General features: G+C 33.8%; 1 protein-coding gene across 2 annotated transcripts in view; it reads left to right on the forward strand.

Moving 5' to 3' along the window:
• Positions 1-9,139, forward strand: part of COPS2 (COP9 signalosome subunit 2) — a 28,632-nt gene extending 19,493 nt beyond the window's left edge. For both annotated transcript variants that reach the window (XM_055279060.2, XM_055279059.2), the window contains exons 7-13: positions 1,981-2,155; positions 2,373-2,551; positions 2,667-2,719; positions 5,666-5,763; positions 6,927-7,009; positions 7,725-7,783; positions 8,390-9,139. In XM_055279060.2, the coding sequence (XP_055135035.1) occupies positions 1,981-2,155; positions 2,373-2,551; positions 2,667-2,719; positions 5,666-5,763; positions 6,927-7,009; positions 7,725-7,783; positions 8,390-8,534 (792 nt within the window). In that variant the 3' untranslated portion in view covers positions 8,535-9,139. The remainder of the gene's footprint in view (positions 1-1,980; positions 2,156-2,372; positions 2,552-2,666; positions 2,720-5,665; positions 5,764-6,926; positions 7,010-7,724; positions 7,784-8,389) is intronic.
• Positions 9,140-15,783: the final 6,644 nt, after the last annotated feature.

Raw genomic sequence — 15,783 nt, forward strand, 5'->3', positions numbered from 1 at the left:
CGCCCGCCACCACGCCCGGCTAATTTTTTTGTATTTTTAGTAGAGACGGGGTTTCACCGTGGTCTCGATCTCCTGACCTCGTGATCCGCCCGCCTCGGCCTCCCAACGTGCTGGGATTACAAGCGTGAGCCACCGCGCCTGGCCGGCTCTATAACTTTTTAACCAGGCTTTCATTTTATATTCCCTTTTTTGTCTTAACCGAATACATCATTTAATACTAGTTTAAATTGAATGTGGAAATACTGCTTTAAATATTTTTCAACTCTTCCAATGCCATGTACTATTTTTTTTTCAACTCCTCCCCACGCTTGCCACCATGTAGTATTATTTTAATGATATATGTGTCATTTCTGTGAATGGGAGAAACGATCAAGAAACTGTTGTAAATGAATCACCTGCAGATATTCAATAGTTTTGTTTAGTAAAGCGGATTAGTCACTTAGGAATTATTTCTTATCTACACATTGTTAGGATGCTTTAGTCTGATGCATAACGAACTGAAGGTTCAGTTCCCTATGAAATGGAAATGCTGGAGCAGCCATCTCTGAATGGTGGAGGGTCTTTCAGTATGTATATAAGGAATTTGAGAAAACCCTTTGAAGAAGTTTTGCTTTAAGAACATAAAAATGCTATCAGGATGGTAAATAGCATTATATTACTTAGTACTTTGATGGAAGTATGTTCAGGGAAAGATGCAGGATACTCTAGATGTATAAATTGTTTTGTATATTGTATGTTTTACTCTGGTTATGATTCATTAGTGAATAATTATACAGAATTTTAAGTTTGAAGACCCAGTAAATTTTAGCTTAGTGTATGTCAGTGTGAGATATTTATGAATATCTTCCTGTTGATCATATTGCTATTTTTCATGGCCCACATTTCGTGGGCTGTTGGTCAACTTTAAAGTCATGCTCAAATGTCAGCAGCTTTTTGTGATTCCTGTGACGTCCTCCAGGAAAGTTAGTCCCTATTTCATTCTCCTAGGCACTTGGTTTGTGCTTCACCTAGTCATTGTCACTTATATTGTAATTTATCTACTGACAGATTAATCTTCTACTAGAGTGTGAACTTTTTGAGACCAAGAACCTTGGCTTTTTTAACTTTGTATTTCCCCATGATAGACCCAGTGCCTGACATGTGGAAGGGACTTAGGAAGGGCTTTTTAATTGAGTAAGTGGTTCTAAAGCAGTTGTGAAGATTTGGGGAAGACAATAATAAATCTCCTAGATAAAAACAGAAACATTAAAACATTTCATACATACAGCAGTCCCCCCAACCCTTATCCACGGATTGCTTTCTTCAATTTCAGTTTCCTGTGGTCAGCTTATTTCCTGTGGTCTGAAAATAAGATATTTTGAGAGAGAGAGAGATCACATTCACATAACTTTTATTATAGTATATTGTTATGTGTTCTATTTTATGATCAGTTATTGTTAATGTCTCACTGTACCTGATTTATAAATTAAACTTAATCGTAGGTATGTATGTACAGTAAGTTTTCACTTAACATTGTTAATAGGTTCTTAGAAACTGATTTAATGTTGTTTTGTTCAACACCACATTGATGAGGGGAAAAAATGATTTCATTGTACATTGTTTTGCTTAAGGCCATGGTTTCCAAGAACCTATCGACAGTGTTAAATGAGGACTTACTATATAGGAAAAAACATACTACTATACATAGTTTCAGGCATCCACTGGAGGTCTTGGGATATATTCCCTGTGGATAAGGAAGGACTACTATACAAAAAACCTTTGGCTACTTTTTCCTTATCTCATAACTAAAAAGTAGAAAGGATGTATTAGTTTCTTTTTGGCCATTACAAGTGGTATTCTTAGTACTGTAGCTCCGAATTAAAATTTGTGTTGTGTTTTCACATGGAAATAGTATTATAAATGTAAGATTTCCAGGCTAATGCAAATAAGAATTACTGTCTGAATTCTATCTTGTCTAAAGTTAAATATTTGCTTTCCTAGACTGATGATGGAGAAGATGATCTCAAAAAAGGTACACAGTTATTAGAAATATATGCTTTGGAAATTCAAATGTACACAGCACAGAAAAATAATAAAAAACTTAAAGCACTCTATGAACAGTCACTTCACATCAAGTCTGCCATCCCTCATCCACTGATTATGGGAGTTATCAGAGGCAAGTTTGGTTTGGAGAGGGTGGGCAGTGGCATGGGGAGATATCAAAGTGTCTCTTGCTTTTTAGAACTTCAGTACTTGGGGCCAGTACTATTCAAGTTATAGAATTTAAAAACTGAAAGGCACTGAAATAGTTTTCATTTGGCATTTATGAGGTGGTCAGTTTTGTTATTACAGAACTGAAAATGTCCCATTTTCTCATGTCTTATTCTTCACAGAATGTGGTGGTAAAATGCACTTGAGGGAAGGTGAATTTGAAAAGGCACACACTGATTTTTTTGAAGCCTTCAAGAATTATGATGAATCTGGAAGTCCAAGACGAACCACTTGCTTAAAATATTTGGTCTTAGCAAATATGCTTATGAAATCGGGAATAAATCCATTTGACTCACAGGAGGTACGTGTGTTTTGTTAATTGCTCTTATCAGCTATCTGGAAATAAATGTTATTTCTTTTTTTAAAATGTTTCTTTGTACATATACTGAGTTAATTGTTTTCTTTACTGTGTTTAGGCCAAGCCGTACAAAAATGATCCAGAAATTTTAGCAATGACGAATTTAGTAAGGTAAGATTTTATATTTCAGTTAAGGTAAATTTCCTTAAAGCAGTTCATAAAGGAGAGAGATAAAACTTTTCAGAACTCAGTTAATATTCAACATTTGCCCTTTTGTATTTTCTTAGAAAAGTTTGTAGAATTTTTATCTTCTGAAGTTATTTATTACACTGTTTTCTGTAGCCACAAGATTTTATAAAGTATCTACTACTTAGTTTTCCTATTATCCGTGTGTGTGTCTGTCTGTGCGCGCACACATGCACCTGTGTCTTTCAGTGGAAAACTGATTGTGGATGTCTTAAAACATTATTTCACAATGATACTGCCTATACCTCTCTTAATCCAGAATGAAATTATGAACTAGTCCAAGATGAGTCAAGAATTTTCAGTAAGACAAGATGGCATAAGCACATTTTTTTACTCATATATTTTCTCAATGACAAGATGAAAGTATTTTTAAAAATGTTTACAATGGATAGGCTGGGCGTGGTGGCTCACGCCTGTAATCCCAGCACTTTGGGAGGCCGAGGTGGGTGGATCACGAAATCAGGAGATCGAGACCATCCTGGCTAACACGGTGAAACCCCGTCTCTACTAAAAATACAAAAAATTAGCTAGGCGTGGTAGCGGGCGCCTGTAGTCCCAGCTACTTGGGAGGCTGAGGCAGGAGAGTGGCGTGAACCCAGGAGGCGGAGCTTGCAGTGAGCCGAGATTGTGCCACTGAACTCCAGCCTGGGTGACAGAGCAAGACTCTTGTCTCAAAAAAAAAAAAAAAAAAAGAAAATGTTTACAATGGATAATTTTCTGAGGTGGAGTGTGGGGTGACAGAAGGGTCATAGTGGTAAGAAACCCAAGATTGATTGAACGATTCTGTGGAGAAAGATGTAATGATAGTTAACCACTGAAGAACCTACCATAGTCAACTAATATTCGACAAAATTATGGAAGAGAAGACCAAACAAAAAACCTAGAAGGAAAGGCCCATTTTTGCAAAAGGAATTAGTGAGTAAGAGAAACTTTCCTCCAGGCATAGAATAAATGGAACCCAGGGTTTTTGTGGGTTTTATTCATTAAAAAAGTATAAGAAATTTACTAAGTTTCTTCAAGTCTTTTATTTTAAGTTGTACAGCTGAGTTTTACCACAGCTGGAAAAATGTAGTTAGGGACATGAAGCAGGGCTTTTTTTTTTTTTTTTTGCAGATATATGTAAATAATTTAGGTGACCAGAAGTTCTATTTATAGTACTTTTTCATTTAACAGAAAATACTGTTAGACTGCACATTATGGGTCACCTACATATAAATTGTATATACTTGGAGAAGATAGCTTATTTCATGATATTAAAGTTCCTGTGTAAAATGTCCTCCTTTAACTTTTTTTTAAAGAAACCTTAATTTTGGCTGTAAAAAAAAATAAAAGGGTTTTTTTTAGGGGGACTAAGAACAGTTTGGAATTAAAAACCTTAAGTTACCACATTAAATCAGTTTCTTGATTGTTTACTTCTTTATTTTAATTTGTTTGTTGAATTAGGTTGCTTTTCATTATTAAAGGAAACTTCATCTTTATTTCAGATAGTTTATTTCATTCACATTTGGTCACATTAACTAAGAACCAAAGTTGTTTATGATGTTAAATTGCTAAGCAGCAGTTTACACTTTTAAAACTCTAAGACATATTGAGGAAAAGCTTTACCCTAGACATTGATATTTTATATAAATTAAATTGGCTAAGTACATTAAAATCGGTTAAAGGACTGATTTGTCAGACCTTTATCTGACCTATATCAGAATATATAATGATATTTATATATTTATTATATCCAACTACTCCAGCGAAGCCACTGTATTAGAACTCAAAACTTATTTTAGTGGTAAATTTTGACCCACATGGTGTGACGCATGGTGTCCCACAATTTTGTATAAAATGTTTTTTTTTGAAACCCCACTTAAGAAATGGGAGAATGTCTTACAGTTAAAATATGTATGTATACAAATATAAAACAAATGTTTGTGCAAGTGTTTTCAATGCTTGAATATGTCCTCCTATAGTATATTACAGCGGTGTATTTGGGGTAGGTAAGAAAGTAATGCTTCCTAATTTTATCTTCCTAGTCAGTTGCCAGGAGACTAGAGGAAAATAATTCCTGTTGAAGCACTTGAATCACGTGCCCCTAACATGAAGTTACATTGGGACCCAACAGATGGAAGCACTAGCAGAGGGCGTGCAGTATAGCTGATGATAATATCTTACATATAAAGCAGACAATGGTGCCATATCCAGAAGATTGGATTCTTCCTTCTCAGCACCTTTAGCAATTCCCATAGAGCTTTACAGAATTATTTCAAGAGGAGATACTAGATACCTCAGAGAATTATAAATATAAATCAGTCTTTGGCCTTGCAACAGGGGATTGAGAAATGTTCCTTTTGAAGATTTTGACAGTTGTTGGTAGCTTTCTAGAAGATAAAAATTAGGAAGCTGCATTTTCTGAATAACCTACACAGAGGATATACTTTCTTAATTGAAAGACAAGGCTACACCCCTTCATGTAGTGTACATGAAACCTGGTTCCTTTCATTATGAACAATTAGGAATTAAATGCACAGTTTCATTTGAAAACATCAAACATTAAATAGTTGTTAAATGTTTTATTGCCAACTTTTAACAGAAGTAAGATATTGAGGTGATTTTAGTTAACTATGTATAAATATAGTCTATAACCCCAAAAGAAGATTTCTGTAATCTTTCTTTTAAAAAACCAAAAGCATGAAAGGGAAATTTGTATTTTTTTGGCAGAAGGTTATGTGTGCTTGCTTAACTGTGATTTCCATGACAGAAAGTATAATATTATTTAGATTTTTGCATATGAAAATTGAGAAATGGGCTCTTTGGGTTATCTGATTTAATACATAACTTCTTCATGTTTGACATAATTTACACTTTTTGTTTTTCTATTAGTGCCTATCAGAATAATGACATCACTGAATTTGAAAAGATTCTAAAAACAAATCACAGCAACATCATGGATGATCCTTTCATAAGAGAACACATTGAAGGTATGTTCTTTCTGCCAACTGGATTCTATTACTTTCTTTGCCACTGTCAAACAAATGCTTCTTAATGAAGCTGCATGGCATTAAGCTGTTTTCTTTCTGTCTATTGCAAAGTATAGATGTGTTTCTAAATGCTGTCATTGGATGGGATATTCCTTAAAATTATGAAGCTCTTTTAAAGAAATTGGCCAATTTCATATTAATATAGTCAAGTTTATATATAATGTCCATTTTGTTTAAGGTAACTGTCCCTTTTTAAAAAAATCTAATATAGATGCTGTTGCATATTTATTATTGATGCTTAGGTTCAAAGTTAATTTTTAGTGTTTATTTTTGACAAATAACAAAAGTTATGAAAATATCCTGCTATAGATAATGCTAAGATGTATGTATGTACTATGAAAGATAAGGTAACATTGTGAAGGTTTCATACCAGTAAGTGAACGAGGTTTTTAGCAAGTTATATTGAATTACCAAAGACTACAATCATCTCTTTGTTCTTGGACTTCTTTTATAGCTCCAATTTTCCCACCTATTATTTAGCTATTTGAAGGTTTTTAAATGACCATTTGAAACTAAATTTCAGATGCATCAGGAGTAATGTTCTGTTCCCCATCTTCCTTTCTCTTTTAATCAACAGACATTGTAAAAGTTCTTACATGAACCTGGAATGATACTGCAGTTTATAGATATAGAAAAATGTAGAATCTTTGTACATGAATTTCAATCTGGTTTTTAAAAATTTTAAGAACTATTGTACAGACAAAACTGGAGGAAATTGTAAAAGCATTATATAAAATATAGTACTCTAGGTTTTGAGAGAGTCTAAAACAAGGAACTTGGCTGGCTGGTATAAATCAGAGCTTCTTTAAAGATATTAACTGTTGAGGAAATGATAAGTAGTGTAATACTGAGAAGGCAAAATACTATTTTAGTAGAGTCTCAACATCAGCAAAATCAAGGAGGTGGGAACAAGAAATTATGGGATAGGCAGCAACTGATCATACTGTGCATCCATTGACCCAGGTATTTTAAAATCTAAACACTTTATATCTTTGCCAAGCAGGAAGATGTATTTTGAGAAGATAATTAGGAGTACATAATGATTCATGAAGATATCATACAAACTGTTAAATAAAATGTTATTTTAATTTTTTGTCTTTCAGAGCTTTTGCGAAACATCAGAACACAAGTGCTTATAAAATTAATTAAGCCTTACACAAGAATACATATTCCTTTTATTTCTAAGGTACTTATATTCATAGATTTTAATGATGTTTATAATTTATAGTTATAAATGCAGTATACCAGTCTTCCATTTAAGAGTCACTCTAACTTGGTAACATTTTATTATAATAATACATTTTTTAAATTAAACATAAGGGCTTTACTTTTAATTTTTTTTTTTTTTTTAAGAGACAGGGTCTTGCTGTATAGCCCAGGCTGGAGTACAGTGGCTATTCACAGGCATAGTGTGGCACACTATAGTCTTGAACTCCTGACCTCAGGCAATCCTCCTACCTCAGCCTCCTGAGTAGCTAGGACTGGGCTTTACTTTTAATGTGAATTTTTCTGTTTTCTTGGCATAAATTGAGTTAACAGAAAAGAGCCTTAACATTGTAACAAAGAAATTAGGAATCACTAAATTTCTTTTTAAGGATTCTTTCACCCTCAGAGAAAATTGTAGGGGAGAGTAGTGGCTAAAATATGTAATTCCTGAAGGGTTAACTTCAACCACAATAAAATTGTTGTAGGAATGTACTTCAGAAGTTAAAAATTTAAGTCTTTATCAGACCTGTGTTCTCGGATATATTTTGAAGTGATAATGAAATATGTTTAAAAATCTTATCTTCTCTTCACTAATTTTCCTTTAAGTGATAGAAATGAATTAAAATTAGAATGATTATGTAAAATTATGAAGTCTTTAAAATGTTAATTAGTATATAACAAGTCTTTTGTCTTAGGAGTTAAACATAGATGTAGCTGATGTGGAGAGCTTGCTGGTGCAGTGCATATTGGATAAGTAAGTACTTTACTATTTTTTATCACAAAATATTTGGTACCATAAGTTTTGAGTAATAGGGACAAAGGTAGCAATTGGATTCTTGATTGTTCATAAAAAGCACCCTCGGGAATGGTTTTCTATTAGAAGAGATATATATGTATGTGTGATGGTTTTTGATGAATGAGCATATTAAACACATCTCAGAAAAAGTTCTAAATGATTTTTCAGAAGGATTTCTTATTATATACAGCCAAATAATTATTTAATGAATAGTATTTATGTACGTTTTTAAGTATAGGGTATGTGGTACATAACATTTTTGAAATTATATCTTACTTAAAAACAGTACATTGTTTAAAGCTTCACAGGTGATACCTGCCTTTGATTAATCGGATAAATCTATGCCTTATGGTTCTTTCAGTGAAACTGATGCAAAGTATCTGAAATCTGGTTTCTATCTAGAGTTTGAATAACACAGTGAAGTTAAAACTAACACTGAACTCATTTAATGTAGGCAGCTGCTTTTTTTTGGCATTTGTTGATACTGTATTTTATGAAACATTAGTCCAGAAACTGTGCTTGATGAAAGTCTTTTGTAGACACATCTTATTTATTTATTTCTAGCACTATTCATGGCCGAATTGATCAAGTCAACCAACTCCTTGAACTGGATCATCAGAAGAGGGGTGGTGCACGATATACTGCACTAGATAAATGGACCAACCAACTAAATTCTCTCAACCAGGCTGTAGTCAGTAAACTGGCTTAACAGAGAGCAAGCTTTTACAGACGTCCTTAAGGCAACAGTGCAGAGATGTAATCCTTAAAAGAACTGGGAATGGCAAAACTACTGTCGGTTGATGTGTCCTGAAAATTATTGGAGTTATGGCAGAAGTGCTTTTTTGATCAACTGGTTTGTGTTTTGCTGCTGCATTTATCCCAAGAAAAACAGCTTTAATCTCCAGAAGAAAACCAAAATACCATGGGATTTATGCTGTATTGACATCTTGCCCTAAACATACAACATCATAGTAATTTGTCATGGGCAACATGACCAGAGAGAAGATTTTTGTCATGATTTTAAATACACTGACACGCTACTGTTGGTTAAATTTAAACATGTTTTACCTGCAGAAATTCTCTCACAAATAACCTGCAATAACTTGAAATGCATACCCTTTTGAACACTTCCTTTTCTCATGTATAAATTAAAATGTTTGCTGCATTTTGCAAAATGTCAATTCTCTAAAAATGTGTCCGTATATTTCTGTACCTGCAGTGTAGTAAAGGTTTAGACGAAACCCCATAATTATAGTGGCATACTGTCACTTAGGTTTCAAGCAGCAAAATAAACAGTGCAGCTCAGAAATTGTAGTTTGGTTCTTGATGTGTTTTTATTACATTTGGAGTTCTTTTGTTTTTTAGTACCTTCGAAATTTCAAATTATTTTATCTTCAGTTAACGATTTTAAAAAGCCTGGGGGCAAATAAGTTGGTTATTTGCTTTCAAGTTTTTAAAAGTAGTCTTTATTGATAGAGTAAGGAGAACTACTTTCTAACAAAACACGTGCATAGTTATGACAGTGATGCTTTAAAGGAATAAAATTCTTTTTTTTTAAAGAGTGATATTCCTTTTCAAAAGAATACTAACTCTCAGAATGTTCACTATAAATGAATATGCCAGAACATAGACAGCTAAATGAATGTTACTCTGCATAGTGATCATGCTGGAAGGTTATTTCCTAATGCCAGCAATCTACCATTGCCCAAAACCTGCTGAGTTTACTCTTTTAGAATTGCATTCAAAGTTAATTTGTCACACACGCTAAACTTTATGATTATACGTTGTTTTAAAAAATATAGTATTAGGAGGCTTGATTATTTTTAGTTACCATTATTTGGCACCAAATGAAAGTTTCCAAAACTTCCACCTAACTTTGAGGTAATGCAGAAAGTATATAACTGGCTTTGAAAGCAATCCCAAAAGAGTTTTAAAGGTTTTTTGAGCAGTGGCAGTATACTTAGGAGAATGAACTGTGGCCTTCCAAGGTAACTACCTTAAAGGAACTCAGCTCATTTGAATGTATTGAGTTTTGGATGTATTTGTTTCATTTTTTTAAAAGTTCACATTATTTTATAGTGTCGAAAGGAAGAACTAAGATTAACATAATTTCTTTGGTTTTTCTATTGCTTGTTATTATTATGTAAAAACTGGGTGGCAGTTCAGAAGGAAGATTGTGGTTACAGAAGAGTGACAACCAAGAATTTTTTGATCATTAAATCAGATTTTATAAACAGTGGAAGGAGCATGGACTTAAAATAAGGCATGCTTATTCGGTTTTGTCAAAATTTTACGAAAATATGTGATATATATTTATACTAAAATATATAATCCTTAGATTTAGAAAAGCAATCAGTTAATGTCTTTAGCAGACTAAAGCAGTATTAAACACAGGTACAAGTTGGAAATTGTAGAAAACGGAAAGAAAACAAAAGACAAAATGTCTATGGTAGGGAATAAAAGAGTTTAACATATTCTAAAATTATGTGTATTTTCTTCTCTTTTACATAAATCATTTGTGAAAAGTGTGCTAAACTTTTTTTACAAGAGCGATATTGATTAGGATTTATTTTTCAATATAATTTGGAGACCCTTTGTTATCCAAATAAAAATGATGAGTTTTTGTGCCTGTATTCAAATATGTATGCATGTGATAACCCTTGAAAGCTAAAGCCCTTCTTAACTTAGAGTTGATGGAATTAGAATTCAGAGATTTGAATGAAATGATTTAACCTTTATCCTCCAATTCTTACAGTGCCCAGTTCTCCTGTGCTATCTTTGCTTTGTACAATAGTGCATCTTCCACTTTCTAGAGAGAAAGCATGCACTTGTTATTTGGAAAACTGGGCTAAATATATAACAGTATCCAAAGTTATACCATAATAATTTATTGTAATTGTGTATTACATAGCTTTGTTTACCCAGATATAGGTGTGTTCTTTTTTTTCTGTTAGTCATCTGTGACTTTTGTTCTGGAATACAGGTTTTTAAATATATCTTAACAGTCTGACTAACTTAAAATAATTTATTCTTCCCTTAAAACATTTTTCTGTGTTTTTGTGCATCAAATATTGTAGAGTTGAAATCTTAGAGATTGCTTATCAAAATATAAATTTAGGGGAAGTTAAAAATCGATTGGCAAATTTGTAGCATTTATTCACTGATTAAATCTTTTCCGCTTTTGTGAAAACCGTACCAGTGGTTTACATCATATTGTAATGTGTTCATCTCATTTTTCTTTTTATCCCTAGACCTAGCTAAAAGTTACTGCAAAGAAATCTTTGGCTGCCGCAAGTAGATGCTGTCTACTACAAGAGCTGGATTTCCATTACTCATTCTTGCTCTTACATTAAAGTTGTTGATTAAATACTTTTTCTCTACATCTTAATGTAACGTAACTGATTTCTTTTTAAAGATGAGTATATATGTACTAAGTAATGCTCTCATTACATGAGTCCCTTCTAACTACAGGCTGATACATCTTTCAAGAAAACTGAGAACCTAATATTTAAGTGAGGCCTATTTTAAATGAGCTATGCTGTGGGTGGTACTGTTTGTTACCTTGTACAAGGCTTAGATTTGTCTTAGACCGAAAAAGTCTTATTCTTAGTATTTAAAATATCCATGCTGGTAGAAATTTTGTGGGAAATTTTCTTTTTTAATCAATAGTTATAATTCTTCAGTAAACACAGGTATGTATACTTTTGTGGTGTCAGTGTCAGTCTAAATCTATGGGTGAAGCAGTTAGTCCATAAGACAAAAAATTATTTGCCTAGTGGATTCCCTTTACCTCTTTTCAAGAAGCTCAGAGATCTGTAATCATTAATTTACTAAGGATTTTTAAAAATATTATTTTAGTCACTTTTAAACCTGAAAATTTTTCTTTTGATTTAGATTTTTGAAGTGAGACTTGAGCATACACAAGTAAAGCTGGGAGTTTCTTTCTTCGTATGGGATTTATGACTAAATATTTCTAGCATTTTGAAGAAGATAAACATTTTGAACTGAAATATATAACAAAAAAAAGGAATTTGACATTTAACTATTTTGTTTCAAAGTGTTCAAGAACACTATCCAGAACAAGAGATGGAGTATCAGGTTTCAGAATGTGACACAAAAGGCATTTGGTCTTCATTTATGTGACCAAAATTAAAATTTTCTTCTCTTTCTTTTTCTGGAGGTTTTCTTTTTGTTTTCATTGTTTTAGGTTTTTTTTTCCCCGAAGTCAGCATCCTATTTATATTTGTTTGATACAGTTTTTTTGTTTTTGTTTTTCCTTTTTTTGGAAACAGCTTCGCTTTTGTCACCCAGGCTAGAGTGCGGTGGCGCAATCTCAGTTCACTGCCACCTCCACCTCCCGGATTCAAGTGATTCTTCTGCCTCAACCTCCCGAGTAGCTGGGATTACAGACACCCGCCACCACGCCCAGCTAATTTTTATATTTTTAGTAGAGATGGGATTTCACCATGTTGGCCAGGCTGGTCTCAAACTCCTGACCTCAGGTGATCCACCGCCTTGGCCTCCCATAGTGCTGGGATTACAGGCGTGAGCCACCACGCCTGGCCTGATACAGTTTTAAGCAGGAATTTGGCAGAAATTTCGTAACAAAGACAAATTGGAGGTTCTCTTTAACTAGAGATTATTAAATTTATAGTAACTTGTTGGGCCATTAAAATGTGAGTTTAAATGCCATTTGGAGGATTTGTGTTATATTAAGCACCACAAATTTAAACTGTCAACTAGTGATTCTACATGTTTCTCAAAATGCTAAAATTTAGCATCACTTATTTGCTTTTGAATTTTAAGATTTGTCTTAGGTAATGTCTCAGAAGAAACCATTGTGTGGTTCTCTAAAATTTTACTTTTTTAGTGTCATGTATAATAATATCGAAACTACTTGTAGTAGTTAAAAATATTAGGGCATCAAAGGTATATGCCAAGTCTACCTTAAAACCCTGTGACAGGAAAAAAGAAAAAATTATTTCTTAAATACTTAATATTCAGGGGCAACTTTGTTCTGTGTTGGCAAAATTATAAACTTTGCTCAGAATTTCCACATGAATAGCTGGCCAAAACTTTTTTGTGTGCATATGTATACATATGTAATAAGTGAAACATACTTGTTGGAGTACAAAATTCATCACCAGTTTATCACAGTAATTTTCCAGTTTTCTATTTTACTTAATATCACTTATTTCTGACACAGGCAAATGTCATATGCCATGAAAAGAATTACCAGCGTACCAGTAACTTGCGTGTTATGACTAGGTTTCATGTGGAAGACTGTCCAAATTTACATAATCTAGAGTAATTTTTTAATTCTGAAGTAAGGGCATTTTAAAATTTAATTGCTAAAGGTTGTTTTATTGTACATCCGTTTTATGGGAGTTTAGAGAGTAGAAAAAGTAATCTCTAGCGTCATCCCATGAAGTTGTCAAAAGTTGGCATGCTTATTAGCAACATATTAATGCCAAGTGTTGAGTATCTAATTTCTGTTCAAATTTCTGTTCTGGCTATCCCTTACTGCTTACTACAGTAATAAATTGTTGTGCATCTATTTTAAATTACACTGAAGAAAATTAAAATATATTTCAAGAAATGGAGCAATGACGTGGAAAATAGAAAGTTGTTTGGTTTTGCAATGTGTTACGTAATTGGTTGCATTATAAATTTTCTCCATTTTGTTTATCATAAGCTAATATAAAAGGTAACAAATTCCTTGAGCTAACACTAGGTGGGAAGGAAGTAGTAGGTGATTAGGAATGTAACAGGACGTCTGCCTGAAGTGGTCAGTTCCACCAATTAATAATTGAGAACTGATTGTATGTGCAGGATGTGTCATAAGATGCTATAAGGCTTAAATACTCAAGGGTTTTTTTACTTAGCTGGAAGTGCACATTCCTTATTGGTAATAAAAAGTATGCAATCTACTTCTTAAGTATTAACTGTATTACATTAGTTACAATGCCCAAGATCAGCACAGTAACTTTACAATATATATGCTTGATCTAGTACTTCAAAAATGTATACTTCTGTAAAATAGCTGTTGAATGTTTTCAGAATGTTTCTCTAAAGTACTAAAAATCTTGTTCATTTGGTTTGAAAGGATTTTAGTATTTTCCATGTTGAAGATTACCTTTTTATTATGCTTTATAGCATTCATGGAGGAGCTGGTCTCTCCTGAGCTGTTTAATTATCTGACCTGGAACAATTCATGTTGCAAACAAATGTCTCTTAGGAATTATTCCTTCAGTATAAAATTAAACACTTTAAAGCAGGAAATTAAGCCGAGGAAAGACGTGGGGTAAGAAATGTTCTCTCCCAAGCTTTGTAAGCCTTGTTATGGTGCTTTAAAATGAACTATTTAAGGACTGCAACATCTAAGAAACCACTTGTGAATTTATTATATATCCGAAAATAGTGGTCTCAGATGTAACGTTCACCTGGTGGAATGGACCACCCTAATCTCGAAGTACAGTGATAACGCAATCTGACAGCTTTTGAAAGTCAAAAGAACTTTCAGACTAATAGCCATGTAACCAAGGTTCCAATGTAAGTGTCTAAAACTAATGTCACTGCAAATTGTCATTGCAAATCCTTTGGCCTTCCAAGTTGTGGGAGTAGAAGAGGAGTGAAGCAGATTAGCTACTTCTATTTCAGCTGCATTTCACACAGCAGTGGTAGGTGGTATTATGTTGATAGCATTTGCCCAGCAAGAAACTACATAAGCAATATACATCTGACATTGGAGTTATTTTATTTGTGGTACTTAATAGTTTTATATTCCCAACTCTCAATTTTTAGAGTAATGAATGGAATTTTTTTGTTTCTTTCCAGAAACCTGTTTTAAGCTTTGGATTATGAACCGTTGTAGGATAGTGGTCTTCAACTGAAGAAGAGTTACCTAACTCAAAAAATAAGTTTTGTGGCCAGGCAAGGTGGCTCACTTCTGTAATCCCAGCACTTTGGGAGACCAAGGCAGGCAGATCACTTGAGCCCAGGAGTTTGAAACCAGCCTGGGCAACATGGTGAAACCCCATCTCTACAAAAAAAAAATAAAAATTAGCCAGCATGATGATATGGGTCGTAGTCCCAGCTTCTCCAAAGCTATTGTGGGAGGATCACCTGAGCCCATGGAGATTGAGGCTGTAGTGAGCCATGATCATGCCACTACAGTCCAGCCTGGGTAACAGACCTTGTCTCAAAAAGTTTTGGGACTAAATATAGATAATAAACTAATGTACTAATTGGGTAAGGTAGGGTTGGTTGTTAAAACTTAAGTCACTGTCATTACCGTCTTTACCACCAACAGGTAAAGAAAGGAATTCAAACATGCTAGAATACTAAAAGGGTTGTATCCTTTCTCTAACCGCTTAATCTGTTGAGACAGGTATTTATTGTGCCTACCATGTGCTAGGGACCATTCTAAAGTTGAAGAATACCATATGGAATAAATTATACTTGAGCTTAGCTGTATGGGGAGAGGCAGATACACAAGTTAATTTTAGAGAAAAATTCTATCAATAAAAGTTTATTTCACACTTAAATGAGGAAAGAAGCTGGACATGCAGATCTAGAGGAAGAGCAGTTCAGGCAGAGGTTAAGTGCATCTTCGTAGGGATGGGTATCTCAGATTCAAACAAGGCAGGGTATGATAAGACTTTAGAAGTGGGCGGGGACCAGATTATGTGTAGTCTTAGGGGTAATTAGCTGAGATTTTATTCTAAATACACTGGGAAGACTGGAAATTTAAAAGATGATACTGGCTATTATATGGAAAAATTACTGTATGGGGCAAGAGTGTGGGCCGGGAGACAGTAGGAGTCCATTGCAGAAGTCTGGATGAAAGATGATGGAGATTTTTGGACTAGGACGGGAGAAGTGGGTAAGATCAGGATAAGGCCGACAAGGATTTGCTTATGAGTTGAATTTGGGGGTTATGAAGGAGAGAAACATCA

This window comes from Symphalangus syndactylus, chromosome 5 (genome assembly GCF_028878055.3).
Source record: "Symphalangus syndactylus isolate Jambi chromosome 5, NHGRI_mSymSyn1-v2.1_pri, whole genome shotgun sequence".
NCBI lineage: Eukaryota > Metazoa > Chordata > Mammalia > Primates > Hylobatidae > Symphalangus > Symphalangus syndactylus.